Source organism: Benincasa hispida, chromosome 6, assembly GCF_009727055.1.
Source record: "Benincasa hispida cultivar B227 chromosome 6, ASM972705v1, whole genome shotgun sequence".
Taxonomy (NCBI): domain Eukaryota; kingdom Viridiplantae; phylum Streptophyta; class Magnoliopsida; order Cucurbitales; family Cucurbitaceae; genus Benincasa; species Benincasa hispida.
The window spans coordinates 1,740,529-1,757,641 of NC_052354.1; the positions used below are offsets into that span (position 1 = coordinate 1,740,529).

General features: G+C 37.3%; 1 protein-coding gene and 1 pseudogene across 1 annotated transcript; both read left to right on the top strand.

Annotated features, from left to right (window-relative positions):
- Nucleotides 1-1,709: 1,709 nt before the first annotated feature.
- Nucleotides 1,710-3,408, top strand: LOC120079866 (annotated as a pseudogene).
- Nucleotides 3,409-15,835: 12,427 nt separating this feature from the next.
- On the top strand, nucleotides 15,836-16,225 carry LOC120079867. Its single transcript, XM_039034313.1, has one exon. The coding sequence runs from the start codon at nucleotides 15,836-15,838 to the stop codon at nucleotides 16,223-16,225; it is 390 nt and encodes a 129-aa protein (XP_038890241.1).
- Nucleotides 16,226-17,113: the final 888 nt, after the last annotated feature.

The following is a 17,113-nucleotide window of genomic DNA, read 5'->3' on the forward strand; positions in this document are numbered from 1 at the left end:
AACATACATCACATGCATAAATAATTAAACACTAACTAATATGGATTTAGTTTTGGCATAAATAACAAAAGAAAAACATAATTATTACAAAACAACCTCTGAACCACTTCTGAACCACTCGAACTTCTCCAAAATGAACTTAAGTAGCTTGAACCAAACGTGAACCATCTAAACCGAACCAGCCAAAAACCATTCGAGGCTGAACCGGACCGGACCTCAAGAGAACCGGTCGAACCGGCAGCTTTCGCTAATGTTCAAAATCTCGCTAAGTCTAATCGTTTAGCAATGATGACCATCGTCATGCGTTTTGATTGATCGTTTAGTGTTTGCATGATCGTTTAACAAAGCTACACGATCGTGTAGTGTTTTCCTTTTATCGCATAGTGTCATTGTCTAGTGCCAAAGGAAGCTACACGATCGCTTAGTGTCCAACACTGTCGTGCAGCTCCATTGTTTAGTACAGACAATTTACTACATGATTGCTTAGTGCCATTGTTTAACGCCTGGTCTTGATCGTTTAGCACGTGCACAAGGTAAGCTATCGCTTAGTGCTATCATATAGCAATCGACGCATCTTCTAGGTTCCGCACGTAGGTAAGCGATCGCGTAGTGCTATCGCTTAGCATCTCGACACATCGCTTAGCTACCGCATAAACGTTTGCATAGTGCTATCGCTTAGCATCTCAATGCATCATTTAGCTCCCGATCAAAGGTAAATGATTGTCGTAAGCGATCGTGCAGTGCTATAGTATAGCTCTTCACCGCATCGCTTAGCTCCCACCCGAAGCTGCACTTTTGTGTAGTGCCATCATATAGCAATACAAAGCATCGCTTAGCTCCCGTGGGTATACCGATCGTCTAGCGCACAACACCTCAACGATCAATGCCCGAAGCTACACGATCGCTTAGCTTTTCTTCACATCGTCTANATACCGATCGTCTAGCGCACAACACCTCAACGATCAATGCCCGAAGCTACACGATCGCTTAGCTTTTCTTCACATCGTCTAACGCATGAAGCTAAAGGATTGTTTAGCTATTGAAACTCAACGACGATATGAACAGAGGCAGATTTTATGGAATCTTTAACTTGGCCTCTTCGCTTGTTTCTTCGATTTACAGCTTAATTTCAACTCTAATGATTCCAAATAAATTATAGACTCTTGGGAACACATATAAGCTCATCAAGCAAGAACTAATTACAAATTTAAATGAGAAATCAAAGAGAAATTAAAAGCCAAAGCTCAAAGAACCATATCAGTACAGAGGTTTCATATTACTCATATAAAACACCCACCAAACCAAAATTAGATATGAATACAATATAATAAAATAATAAAATAATAAAATAAAATAACTAATATTATGAAAATAGGACAAGATGAAATTTCAAAGTGGGATTTTGAAGTGGATTTTTTGACCAATGTGTGTGTTTTTAAGATCCACTAAATGCCACTATGTGTAGGTAAAGTGGCAAGTAAGATGTGGTCTTACATGAACGCCAAGCATGAATAAGTACAAGAAACATAGACAACATGAGGCATGGCTTTAGAACACTAAGCATTGGGCATCTATTTTTATAATATTTATAATAGGGAAATATTTGTGTATATATTCTTATATTCATTACATCTTTTTTCACATTCACCATTCACTTTATTTCTATCGATCATATTTCCTTTATTTCCTGTCCACACTCAGCAATCAACATGGCCTGTAGTGTTTTCGAGCTCAACCATAACGAAGGCAGCAAGATAAAGAACTATCCTGGAGAGCTCACTTGTTATGTGTTGATAACATGCATTGTTGCTGCTATGGGTGGATTCATATTCGGTTATGACATCAGTATCTCTGTAAGCTATTTTATCTTCATATCCCTTTCGTTATTCTATTGTTTCCCTCCTTTCCCTTAATGTCTTATTCACTCAATTTTTTGTTTTTTTATCAGGTTGTTTCACCTCTATGGCTCCCTTTTTGCAAAACTTTTTCCCATTTGGTTATCAGAAAGAAACTCTAGACACTTTTATCAATCACTATTGCAAGTTCGATAGTCTTACTCTCACTGTGTTCACCTTTTCTTTTTATTTGGCTTCTCTTTTGGCTTCCTTTGTAGCCTCTTGGGTAAAAAATTTTGGTCATAAAAAATCCATGTTTTTTAGTGGGTTTGTATTATTGGTTGGTGCTATTGTTAATTTTGCAACTCAAAACATTGTCATGCTTATCATTGGTCATCTTTGTTTGGGTGTTGGTGTTGGGTTTTCACTTCAATCTATTTCACTTTATGTTTCGCGGATGGCTCCATCTAAATATTGAAGATTTCTTGATGTTGTTTTTCAAATTTCTATTACAATCGGTATTCTACTGGTTAATTTTGTCAACTATGGTACTGCTAATATTCATGGTGGATAGGGATGACGAGGTGGTGCAACTGTGCCTGCATTATTCATCACTATCTCAACTATTCTTTCTTGATACGACAAACTCAATGTTGGAGAGAAGCAAAGTTGAAAAGGCAAAAGCCATGCTCCAACGCATTCGTGGTGTGTTTGAGAAGGACGTAGAGGTAGAATTTCAAGATATTGTGGTGACGAGTATGGCTGCTAATGCAGTGAAGTTTCCTGGGAGGAATTTGAGAAAGAGACAAAATAGGCCACCGTCGGTGATGTCAATTTTAATCCCATTTTTCCAACAATTAACTAGTATCAATGTGGTCATGTTCTATACTCTTGTGTTGTTCAAGACCATTGGTTTTAGAGACAATGCTTCTCTTCTTTCATCTGTCATTATTGGTGGTATTAATTTTCTCGCGACTTTTGTATCTGTTTATGGCACTGATATATGGGGAAGAAGAATCCTCTTCTTGCTTGGTGGAATTGTCATGTTTGCTTTTCAAGTGACTACATTTTTTTTTTGTTTTTTTAGTTTTATTTAGTTATTAAAATGATGAATGTTATTTCCATTCTTTAAAACCATTTGCTCATTTGATAGTTCTAAGTCTAATAAAATTTTTATTTATAGGTTTTGTTGGTTGTGTTTATTGCTTGGAAATTTGGAGTTCCTGGTGAGGTTGCCTATTTACCTAAATGGTATAATGGTGTTGTCTATTGTTCATCTACATTTATGTTCAAGACTTTGCATGGTCTTGGGGTGTTTGAGATGGTTGGTCTCAAGTGAAATCTTCCCACTTGAAATTTGATCAGCTGCTGAAAGTATAATGGTCTCAGTGAATATGTTCTTTACCTTTTGATTGTTTAGATCTTTCTTGTCATGCTTTGCTATATGAAATTTGGGTTGTTCTTCTCTTTTGCTTTCTTTGTGGCTTTGATGACCATCTATTTGTTTTTTCTGGAGACAAAGGGTATTCCACTTGAAGGAGTGTCATGTGTTTGGAGACAATACTTGTTCTAGATCAGATTTATGCCTTAACAACTTTCTAAAGTCCGCCCCCAAGTTTAGGATTCGAAGCCTCAAGTTTATCACTAGCATTTTTAAAACTTTTCTAGACTTAGTACTTTCTGATTACTAGGTTAACCATTTTATCACTAGTTTTTTCCTGAAATTTTTCCTTTGCATTTAGCCTTGGTAGGAATTCTTTAAATTTAATATTATTGAAAAAAATTTATATCTTTTGATTAATTTATGTTTTCTCTACTTTTAGTACCATTATAGATATATGATAACTTTTAGGGGGTGTTTGGCTCACCAATATGAGTTATATCTTGTATGCGTTATACAGATTATATTAATTATGTCTCATATAATTAGTTTTATGTTAATTATAGCTTATATAATTAATTCCCTCTATTAATTTGAACAATTCAAATTAATCCAAAATCAACTTGATTCTCATTGATCCCAGTTGAGCTAACGAAGAGATCTTATAGACCTATAGATTGAAGCTCTAATGGTACTTGATTAATTAATTAAATTCTTTAATTAAATCAACAAACTTTCAATAACTATTAGTCACTCCACTAAAGACCGACAACTACACTCTTTGCACTATAGATATATTTTTGTGTCCATTGGATATAACTAATCAACAGTGCATTGACCCTTCGCAAGTCGCTTGTAAGTACAACTGGGCCAAAATTACCGTTTTTGTGAAATCCGGATTTCTATTTTCCTTACTTAAGCAAGTGATAAAAGGAATTAACTAAGTGAAAGTTAAATCCTAAGTTAAGGGGAAGGAAATTTCTAAGTATTAAGTAGATTTTTCTTTGAATAAATTAAGTTGAGCTTTAATTGATAAAATTGTGATGAAATTTGTATAATAAGTAGGATGATGAAACAGCTAGTGTGGAATAGATTCGAAAAGAAAATATATGCGAATTCGAGTTGGAAAGTGGAAAAATAATAAGTAGGTTGAGCTTCTAGTGTGGAAATAATATGGAAATTAAGTTTGGAAAAATTTGGGGGAAAATTCGGTTAAGAATGGAGAAATTAGGAGAAGTCGTGTTATGGCCTGACAGGACTGAAAAAAAATATGGAAGTTATGTGAAACTGCGATGTTGTCACAAACTACTGGAGGGCAATGGACTTAGTGCCACAATCGTGTTAGAATGTGCACGAAGACAAACAACGTTCGCTGTAGCTAAGAGTAGATCGTTGAGAGCGAGATCATTGAACATTGGTGAGACGCACGAGATTATGTAGAGCAAAGATTTTGAGCAAGAAAGTGGGAGAGAGTGAGATTGGAAGAGCTGAGACCAGCGAGAAATGTGGAAAGAGGCAAGAGTAGAGAAGCGAGATTTTTGAGCTAGAAGTGGGAGAGAGCCGAGGTAGAGAGAGCGAATTTTGACTAGAAAGTGGAGAGAGCGAGAGTAGAGAGAGCGAGATTTTGAAGCTAGAAAGTTGGAGAGACGAGGTGGACGAGAGCGAGATTTGAGCGAGGAAAGTGAGGAGAGAGCAAAGATGGAGGATCGAGACAGCAAGAGAAGTGGGAGAGAGCGAGAGCAGCCTGTGCGTCAGCACACACCTTGCTGGGTGCATTCAACGTCACGCCTACGCAATCGAAGGCCTCCCCTATGCATCGAATGGTCGGACAAGTGTTTATGCGTGATTTGGATGCGTTCTTGTAGAGTATACATTGGAAACCCTAAATGATTACAAACAAAGGTTGAAGAGCGAAGGGCAAACATCAAAACAAATTAAGTGTCTTCATAAGAAAAATTCTTAAGGGCTAAGGAATTTGGTGGACGCATATGAGAACACACCTTAGGACAAGGTGAAGCAAGCTTGCTTTGATAAGGGAGAAATAAACATTTGGCCATGCAAGCCAAGTAGATGCTGTCAACACCACGAGAGATTTGAATGCTATAAATAGAGCTTTGGATTTTATTTTCAAATCACAAAATTAGAAATTACGCTAAAAATAGAGGGAGAGTAGAGCGCATTGACAATGAGGGTGAGGAGACGTATCAACTTTGACGGAAAGATCTCCCAATATACTCGTGCGTTTGAATGATTCCAAAGCCATCTGAAAGCTCTGAATCTAGTTTTCAGAAACGGGCTGGAGAGGAAAAAGCTCAAAGGAACCGGGCTGGAATTTAAAAAATGCAGAAGGGTTAGACTGTCAGATCAGTCTAGGCCAGTCTTGAAGATTCTATGATTCCGGCCAAACCATGGAGACTTCAGAGCTGAAATTTTAGGGTAAGTTTCCGGAGACATTTTAGAATAAGTTTGTATAAGGAATTATTTCAAAATAAGGTCCAGAACTATGAGTAATCTAAGCTGTAAGTTGAATCTGGATTCTAGGGGTGAAAAGGAGCCTGAGGAGCTACTAGAATGAAAAGCTACAAAGAAATCGAGGTGAGTGGCTAAAATGTTTTTAACTAAAACATTTTTAAACTATTTTGGTTACAAACGTTTTACAAAAAGCATGTTTGCAAAAATAATTCTCATGCTTACTAGTTTTATAAAGTGGTTTCCAAGCAAGTTTGAATTGTGGTTTGAATGCATGCATATTGTTGAAAAACTATTTACATATGTTTATTTTATCCAACATACGTTATCATCTTTAAAGCCACGTTGTATATGTGTTATACTGTACATGCGTTAAAGAGAAAAGTTGTTTATAAATAGTTTTGGTAAAATGCGATGCTGAAGTACAAGGAGAAGGCATCCACCCAACTAGATACTGAAGTACAAGGAGAAGGTATCTATTGGTACTGATGTACGTTGGAGAAGGTACCAAGCCAACGGGATACTGAAGTACGTTGGAGAAGGTATCCAAATAGCTCGATACTGAAATACAAGGAGAAGGTATCTGAGCAGTAGTACCTAATGTGGCCATAGGTGAATAAAGTCAGAGATTGAAGAAAAGGGTTCTCTCTGGACTAGTAGTTGGTGTTGGGATTATTTTACCCGTTATAACGTACTTGATTTGAGAAATGCTTTTACTGTTTTATGTTTAAAACAACTTTATATAATTTACGCTTGGAAAATATTTATGCTGCAAAAGTTTAAATTTCAGATAAAACTATTTTTTGAAATTATGCATGAGAATTTACTATGTTTTCTCGGTCACTCACTAGGCGTAAGCTCCACCGTTTCAATCATTTGTTCCCCCCCTCCCCCCCACAAGTAGCGGTCAATCCCCGAAGAATTCTTGTTCTGCCCTGCATTAAAGGAACAAAATACTTGTAACCGTTTGCTAGGTGGTTACTGTTAATATTGTACACATGTTACTATTGTTCATATAGGTGGTTGCTAGGTGGTTACTTATAAATCTAGTGTTGTAATGACTCTAAACATATTATGTTTCTAGGTTAATAAATTGTGGGCCTAAAGACGTACCATTGCATATGAATTGTAATTGGTATCAGAGTTATTTCGCAAGAGTTATTAGGCAGTAAGTGTCAGTCCAAGGGTTGCTAACTGCTGCAGTCATGCCTTTCTTTAGGCTAAGAAGGTGGTTTGGGGTGGGGTGTGACAGTTTTTCCCCTGTAGTTACATCTAACTCTTTAAGTACCACTGATCTCTTTAGTGAACAATAAGTTATAGTCTAACTATAACCGAACCCTCTCGGGCTAGGATAGGGTGTGGTACCACATTGTTCAAGCCCCAAAATCAACCTTAAGAGAGCAATTTCTCTACTTACCCTAATATTAGGGAATGAGTGAATTCTTTCTTGTGTAGTTACGTTCCCAACTCCTCAATCAGACAAATCCCCAAAATGGTAAGCATATTAAGTCGGCGAAACTAGCCACTTTCACCCATGCAGATCAAAGGAATGCCTTCATAGGCAGGATTCATAACTCACTAAGGATTCAGGTTAAGTCACTTATGGTCATCCTTATGAAACATAAGTCTCATCTAGTAATGTTGTTATATAGAGAAACTATTCATTTCGTGGTTCAGTCTTATACAAACTCTTTGTACATAAATATCTCCACATGAATTGTTAGGATCGAATCATTTGTAGCACTTTACAACAATTGTAACAACTACAAAACGGTTCGTATCCGTAGTGTCACTAGATAAAGTATCCACCCTTATCGATCTACTACAAACCGTTTAGGTTATGACTTAAACATGATCCACCTATATGTCTCCACATACATGCACATCTAATAACCTTGGATCTTAATTTATTGGTTTTTGTGGTTAATGTAACTAAATGTCGAATAAAATATTTCTTATTTTATTAGATAAATAAATTGTTTGTACAAATACAATTAAAAACTACAAGACTACAAGATTTAAGGCATCAACTCCAATAATCTCTCACTTTCCTTAAAGCTAGTGGGGTGTATATCATAAAAGTAAAACTCGTAAAACAGTACATAAAAACAAGAAACTATGATATACAATACGTGTCCAGTAAAATCTCCCACTTGCCTTAGACTAGATGAGGCTTATTTCATAGACCCAGACTCTCCAGCTAATCCTTAAACACCTTAGCTGTGAGAGCCTTTGTAAATAGATCAACAACATTGCGTTACAAAGTGATCTTCATGAGGATCACGTCCCCACGATGCATAATCTCTCGAATCAGGTGATATTTGCGCTTTATATGCTTTCCACACTTGTGGTTCCTAGTCTCCCTGGAATTAGCCATAACACCACTATTATTAAAATAAAGGGTGATGGGCTTTGATATATCTAGAACAACTTCCAAATAAGTCCAGAATTTCCTAAGCCAAACAGCGTCCTTTGCAGTTTCACAAGCCGTACATATTTCGCCTCCATTGTGGAGTCAGTGATGCACCATTGTTTGGTGCTTCTTCAGACTACAACTCCTCCATTAAGAGTAAACACTGATCCTAAAGTGGATTTCCTAGAATCTCTATCAGTTTAAAAATTAGAGTTAGTGTTGAAGGAACTCTTATCAAAGAGTACCTCTGAGTGAAAGCGGATCGTTCCAGATGCCTCTTTTTGTTATTCATGCACGTCTATACAGTAGGTGAATCTCGAAAAAAAAAATATAAAATCAAAGTATAATTTTGACTTCTTTTGATGTGTCATCTTGTTCAAAATATAAGAATTTAGCTCCAAATTTTAATTTGAAATTTATTTTCTTGACACATTTTAGGCTAAGTAAACAAAGGACGAATTTTAGTCATCGACTTTCTTATTTGGGTGTAAACTTTAATTTGAATTACAATAGAATTTATACTTCATTTTAATTACAAATTGAAGTTTGAATAGTATCCCAAATTCTACTTTTTTTTTTTTTTTTTTTTTTTTGCTAATTTGGCATATAGTCAATTATTGATTTAAATTTGAAGTAGAATTTGACTTCGCCCTTCTCTTTACTTCGACTTTGATTTGAAAAGTGCTTAGAGTGTGCCCATTATTTGAGACAACATTTATTTTGAATTCGGATTTGAATTTGGAATGAATTTAGAATATATTTGAGTTCAATCTTCCTCAAAATTAATTTATACCCAAATTTTGATTTGAACTTGGTATACGAAGAACCAAAACTTGATTTAGGGTAGACCAACCATACTTTTAATTCAAATAAATTTTGGGCTCAATCCAAAATTCAGCTTGAATTTGGATAAAAAATCAGATATTTTTATTTGGGTCATCGATTTGGAGTAGGGTAAAATTGGTGGCCTCCCCAAATAATAATTTGAATAACGGCTTCTCTTTGAAGACAATAAAACTTCGAGCTTTATTTTGATGAGTAAAATTGAGATTCTAACTAAATTTGGATAAACTTGAGGCTTTGATTTTTTTTTTTCCTTTAAGATTTCCATATTGGAAAAAGAACTGCTTGACTCCCCATATCTCAATACACATTGTATAGCAAGAACCAAATCTTATACTTGCATTATAAATAGAGGGGTGGTGAAATCGTCACTCATATCCATTTCCAGCCTTCCTTGCAATCGATGCCTTTGATGGAGGTCATTGGTGCTAGAAACAAGCTTGTAACCTCCTTTTTAAAACTTTCAAATCTTGTTTGCCATAAGATTTTAGTTGCTTCGAAGATTTTTTTTACTGTGCAGTCCAGGTGTAGGTATCGAAGGAATGAGCAATATCCCATGGGTCAGATGGTCCATTCAATCATTTGAAACTTCGTTGTTGGAAAAGTTCATCGATTGAAGTTTGCGTGTGTTCATGGTTTTTGGACACTCATCATTTTAGTGTGAATTTTTTCTATATCTTTGTTGTCGCTCAAACATCGTCGTCATCGTTGTTGCTTAATAGTGGGTTTTCCTGCCACAAATCTATTCAATTCGTAAATTTATGTAGGAGGAAGGAAGATATTGTACCATCAGAGCTTCTGATCCACAACGTTATATATGCGACCAGTGTTGAGTATGCCTGTCACGTCTCGCCCTGAGCCCACCTACTGAGCCCGAGGTGAGGCGTGAAGGATCGAGATACCACTCTTTTGTGATACCTACTGCCCATCTGAATCTCTTTACACATAAAACTTTAAGCCATAGATGTAAACAACAACTATTTAATTAAGCTTATTTTATTACAAATAGTACAACATTTATACAACTTTCAGGCTTAACTACAAAGTTTACAACACAATTCTAAAACCCGAAAGTGTGACTGTGGCTGTGGCAGACCTTGACCTTAGCAGCACCCTGGAGCTCCTCTCCTTTCGCTATCTGGGAAGAAAAACATAAAAGAAAAGAATGAGCTTCAAGAAGTTCAGTGAGTGGTAAACAACTTCTAGAGTCTATTTCAACTAATAAATAATACAAGCGTATCACAAATACGAGGTTACATTCAAACCTCAACTTTGAATGAGTCTGATCTCAACTCTATCTACATGCACAGTAGATAGTTAAACTGATACTAATCATAAACACTTACTCTCTTGTGTTTTCTATGTCTCCTTTGTCTTCTATGTGCTCATAGGTTCCTGCTTATGGGCTCAAATACTAGGCTTGCCGGCCCTCTGACCATCCCATACGAGGTTTCTCCCACAGGCTCAAGAACTAGACCTCTCAGTCCCTTGACCATCTTGTGAGGTTCTGCTCGGGGCTCAGGAACTAGGTCTGTTGACCCCCTGACCATCCCGATCCCATAATCTCATTCTCATGCTAATTACTCATTCATAACATGTCACATCCCACCTCGAGCCCGCTTCCTGAGCCTGAGGAGAGGCGTGAAGGACTGCACATACCACCCTTTTGTGATACCTACTGCCCATCTCTACCTTACTAAACTCAGTAAACTTTAAGTGAAGGAGATGAACAACAATTGATTGAGTAGGCCCATTTATTACAACAATGTAACATTTAATAACTCCAAGACTTAACTACAAAGTTTACAACACACTCTTAAAACCCTGGAAGTAACTTTGGCTGTGGCAGACCTTGACCTTAGCAGCACCCTGGAACTCTTCACTTTTTGCTACCTGGGAAGAAAAACATGAAATAATAGAATGAACTTCAAAAGCTCAGTGGGTGGTAAGCAACTTCTAGAGTCCATTTCAACTCATAATAACAAGCATAACATAAATTCGAGGTTAATACTCAAACCTCCACTTTGAATGAGTCTAGTCTCAACTCCTATCTACACGTACGGTAGATAGGTAACTGTTACTAATCATAAACGTTTATTCTCTTATGTTTCCCTTTGTTCCCTATGCGAAAATAGTTCCCCGCTCATGGGCTCAGAACCTAGGCCCGTCGATCCTCTGACCATCTCATACGAGGTTCCTCTCATAGGCTCAGGAATTAGACCTCTCGGTCTTCTGACCGTCATGTGAGGTTCCACTCGGGCTCAGAAACTAGGTCTATTGACCGCCGTGACCATCCTGATCACATAATCTCATTCACATGATAATTTACTCATTCATAACATAAGCATATATAATTTACTCTAAAAGATATGCGTAAGACTTAAAGGAAATACCACTCACCTTGGTAAGGTAGGAATCTTTCTTTCTAGAAGTTCCTTGATCACCTCGGGCACCATTTTGAACCCAAGATTTAGATTCAAATTAAAGCTCAGTTTACTCATAGTTCTAAGCCTTATCTCGATATACTTTCTTCTACAATCATGCTCTAAAATGTCTTAGAAAGCTTACCTTAAAATATTAGCTCAGAACTTCTCGTGGTTTGGCTGAAATTCTCAAAACATCAAGACTTGCTCAAGCTTACTCGATAGCTCGACCCTTCTGTCTTTTCTTCACTCTCCAGCCCAATTGCTTGGAGATTCTTCTCCGGCAGCCCTACCCTGAAAACTAGACTCTCAGAGCTTTCAGATGGCTTTAGAATCACTCCAAACACACGAGTATTCCTGAGAAATCCTCATCCCAATTTGATGCTACTTCCAGACCTCACTATCTGACAGCATCTCCTTCTTTTTGAACTTCATGATCAATGCATGATCTTACTCCCAACGCATGATCTCCTTCAAATCTACCTTTTAACACTCTTCTTGTTGGGAATATCTTAGAACTTGCAGTTCGTGTTAAACATTCTATTTATCAATAATAATGACTTGTTGATTTTGCATCTTATTATGGAAATCCAATAAACGCATCCTTGGCTATAGTCTAAATATTGTAACTTTATGTAGTGACATAAACAGGATCAAGTTGATAGTATATAGCCTAAATGGTCTAATAAGTATATGGATGAAATTGGGTATCTCATCATAGTAACACTATTAGATGTGACCCACTCTGTAGTTGTTACAAGAAGTTGTAAGGTGCTACAAACGATGTGATCCACAAATCGTTATGTTGAGACATGTGAGTGGGGGCATCCTATGCAATGAGTTTGGACTGGACCACAAAAATAGTTACTTTTCTATATAACGACCATTTACTGTTAAAACTGGCTATTTCATTTATCATATAACCTAGGTTAACTCAATCTTAATCCTAAGCTAGCTATGAACTCCAGTTTTTTCGGGATTATCCTTTGATCTACAAATGGTGAGAGTAGTCCAACAACACTGCTCAATAAGCTTACCATTTTGGGGATAAGACCGGATGAATAGCTGAGGACATAGCCTTGTAAGATGAAATTCACTCCTACCCTATTTAGGGTTAGCAGATAGGTTGTTCTCTTAAGTATTGATTCCATGTCTTGAAAAATCGGGGCCCCACCTTCTCATGATAGAGAAAGGAATTGATTCATAGAGATTATGAATTAGGATTGTTCATTAGAGGGTTAGTAGGAACTTAAGGAATAAGATGTATTCACAGGGGTAAAATGGTATTTTTGACCTAGCTATGATTACGAACAACCTATGAAGGATTGACTTACTGATTATGGTTATTAATTGGGCATAATATACCTATAGTGAGGGGAGTTCAACTATGGGCTATAGTGGAGTATCCCATTAGTTAACGAATGGGGGTTAGATTGGACTAATGAATTTAGCCAATTAATCTCAAATCGTTGGAGCCCATGATCTGTAGGTCCACGAGGTCCCCTACTAGCTCGTAAATGGATAAGCTTTAGAGTAGCTTGAGAAATTAATTTGAAACGTTCAAATTAAACGGAACAGGAAAATATATTTAAATATGATTTAAATTTATGAAAATGATTATTGTGCCAAAATTAATTTAATATTTGATATTAAATTAATTAATATTTAAAATTAATTTATGAAATTAATTTTAGAAAATCTTTTTTCAGTTTTATCAAATCAAAAATGGTTTTTGAAATCAATTTTGATTTTAGAAGAAAATTGAGAAAATCGGTTTTGCATGCTTAAAATAGAAAATGTTGATTTTCCATTATCATCTTCTTCATGCTCACACAAAGTCCATTGCCTTCTCTTAATTAATACTCCAAGCATGAGCTGCAAGCCATACAATTCTCTTCTTTGCATATTCATCTGCAATAAATAAAGAAATTTTGAGTTATTTGAGGGCATGCTAATACATAAATTTTAAGAGAAAATTTCAGAGAGAAGAAAGTGTTCTTCAAAGTGAGCTGCTGTGAGTTCTTCACTGTTCTTCATCGTTTCAACCTGTTCTTGAGTCCCACAACTTGGTCTAAAGCTTCAAGAGGATAGTGAGGAAGATCTTGAGGTGGTTCACAGTGATCTTTGGTGAAGACTGCTGCTGTACAATCAAGTTCTTGGAGAAAGATATGATCTTAAAACCCTCTTTTTAGAAGTGCATGCTTTAGTTTCTACCAAAATTAGTGAATTTGAATGCTTATAGATCCTTGATACGTCTGCTGCATGTTATTTAAATCTTACACTTTCTCACGTTCTTTGAAGAGTATTTGGCTTATGAATTGAAGAACGCCTTGTGGTGGTATTTATAGGCCAAAGGAAATGATCATTATCATCTTTACCAAGCCTTCAATGCAAGACACCTCCTACTCTTGAAGTATTTGCACAATGTTTTGCCACCACCTAATCCCTTGACATTCACCTACTCTTATGCCACACACCTACTTGTGTTGTCTTCCTCATGCATAAGACTTCCTTTGCATGAAACTTAATTCGTCCAGCTTCTACTAACTCAAGTCTAACCATCTCTCGGTACAACCATTTGTTTAGATGAGCTCATCAGTCTTGCATAATGCAAGTGATAACTTGTAGACATACAAGTTATTTTTGCGCTTAAGTTGGAACAACTAAGGTTTTAAATGATAAATTCTCCTCATTTTTAGAAGAAACGCATGGATTTATTCAAACATTAGCAAACGCATACAACAAAAGTTTTATTACTAAATATCACGGCACTAACGCATTGTATTGCAGGATTTCAACGTAAGAATTAACGCTAACGCATTAGACAAGTGCCATAGGAAAAGTTCTAACGCATGGGCCATGCGTCAGAGGGAGTTCAACGCAGAGAAGATACATTGATCTAGGCTGATTGTGTCACATCACCACTTGCAAGTATGGGCACCTGCAGCAGGAAACGTCTGAAAAGCTTCCAAGCAGCAAGCGACATTTGAAAAGCTTCCGAGAGTCAGGTGGCTAACCAGGGCATGGACTTTAATGCTGACCAGGACATGGACTTTAATGCTGCCTATTCACCAAATGGATGTGACCAATGCCTATAAATAGATGAAGTCCTTCCAGAGTTAAGAAGTTAGGGAAATTATCAAGAGCCTTACTCTCTGTATATTGTTGTCATAATCCTAGTTCTGTAGAGGTTGTGCTGTGGTGCTAGACGATTAGAAGGGTTGAGAACCACCACCACCGCTGGTCAGGGAGCGGAGGAAGCTAATATTGAGAAAGACACTTCATCCAATTCCTAAACAAGTGATTGTACACAACGAGATTGAGAAGAAATATAAGAGATTGTATTCTTTGGCTTGACTCAGTTTCCTTCCTCTCATTTATCACTTTCATTCCATTTGATTAAATATTTCTTTTGTAAAGACTCTCTGTTTCTTTATAAAATTTATGTTTGATCCATCATACTTGCCATTGTTTATTTCTTGTTTATGTTGAATGCATTAATACTTTATGCACAACGTCATTCTAAAGCTCAAGCCAACTTGACAAATTGGTAAAAGCATCTTTAACTTAGATTGTTCGAAAGAATAACTAAGCTGCATTAAGTAGGACGTCTAGTACAGCTAGAGATAGACTTATTGGTGTCTATTGCATTTTGTGTTAGACGCATGCGTCCTAGAGATAGGCTTTGTATGTTATTCGCATTGAGAAATGTTGAACAAAGTCTAACGCATAAACAAAAGATAAGCAAAGCATCCCATCTCATTCACATCACATCCTAGTTGTGTACACTCATCTTAGACCGACGCGTCCACTTACCTTGAACTACATTTTCGCATGATCCATCATTCACCACTCAACACTTTTGTATCTTCTTGCACAGGCACAACAATTTAGTGTAAATAATACATTTCTCACATTCAATTAGGAAAACCTCTACAGTAGATACAATGCAAGGTCTACGTTTGGTTAACTAAATCCCTGTGTTCGACCTTGGACTTACCAGGAACCTAAATTAGATTTATACTTGGTCTGGTCTAGGAAAACTTAAACGTCATTAGTAGGAGTTGTGTGCATCTGTGCATATATCTAACGCCCCAATGCATTATAACCACTTAAATGCATCAAAGCATAAACGCACCACTTGTACTTAGAATTTATTTTTCCAATTTATTTTATACAATACAACTTCTAGAGCAAATCACGATAGCAACGAACAAGTTTTTAGCGTCGTTGCCGGGGATTCAGAAACAAGAACTAACCAGAAATTTTGTTTGTATCTGTTGTAGGAACACTTCAGTCGAGGGAGTATTACAAACTATGCCTAAGCTTGTGAACGTTTATGAGCAAGGAGAGCACTCCTGAATTCAGATACGACCCCAAGATTGAAAGGACCTTCCGGCGTAGGAATCGATCTAACAGTCGTTGAAGGTTAAGGCAGCAATTTCTCAGACAACAGAACAGGCAACGAGCAATGGTGAAAGAACAAGCAAATCATCAACTAGCTCATGCTGTACAAAATCCAATCCTGATGGCGAATAGTAGCATGCGTACCATGAGGGAGTACGCGTCCCTTGTACTGTATGATTTCTCTCCAAGAATCTTATACCCAACGCCGGATGGAACCAGGTTCGAGATGAAATCTGTTATGCTCCAAATGCTCCAAACTGTTGGACAATTTGGGGGTGGTCATGGTGAAGATCCTCACACCCACATGAAGCGTTTCCTGGAAATGTGTAATTCATTTGTGATTCCCACCCCAGAGGCGATTAGGTTGTCCTTGTTTCCCTATTCTTTGCGTGATGACGCAAAACAATGGGTGAGTTCACTAGAGCCTGGTGAAATCACCACCTGGGGAAGTTAGGTGGAAAAATTTAATGCAAAAATACTTCCCACCTACCACTAACGTGAGGAGGCGTCGAGAGATTATGATCTTTGAACCAGAAGATGCTGAGACCTATAAACGCTGCATGGGAGCGTTTTAAGGTTTGGTCAAGAATTTGCCGAACCATGGACTACCTTAACTATCCAAAATGGTGACGTTTATGGAAGACTGAATAGAGGATTGGAGCAGACGCAGCAGCGCAGCTGGTGGACTTATGGACAAATCTTACACTGAGCTAAGAGAAATACTAGACCGCATTGCTAAACACAATATGGAAATGGGTGGATGATACGTATAATGGAAGAGTTGACAGGAAGAAGAGATCTCAGAACGTTAATTCTATCGATTCCAACCGCAATAGCCACATTTCTGCTTAAGTGGCTACGATGACTAGCCTTCTACAGAATATAACGCTGGGAAACGCATCAAAATCAGTAGAAGGTGAATTAGGTAGAGCATTTGAGCAGCCCATGGTTAGCTGTGTGGGCTGTGGAGATCTCACTCCTATGCTGAATGTCCACAAAACCCTCAGTCAGTTATGCTTCATCAAAAAAAACTCATTCTATTAAATACATATAACCCTGGATGGAGAAACCATCCGAATTTTTCTTGGACAGGAGGAAATAATACAGCAGCACCATCGAGGACGAACCATCAGCAAAGGAATGGACCGCCACCTGCATTTAACAAACTCATCAGCAACATCAACAACCCTTTAATTAGAGGAGGACAGGGCGTCGAGCTTAGGATCTCCGCTTGAAGTAACTCTCTATTGAAGGAGTACATAGCCTAGAATGACGCGTTGCTGAAAATTCAGGCGTCATCTATCAGAAACCTGGAAATCCAGATAGAGCAAATAGCGAGCGA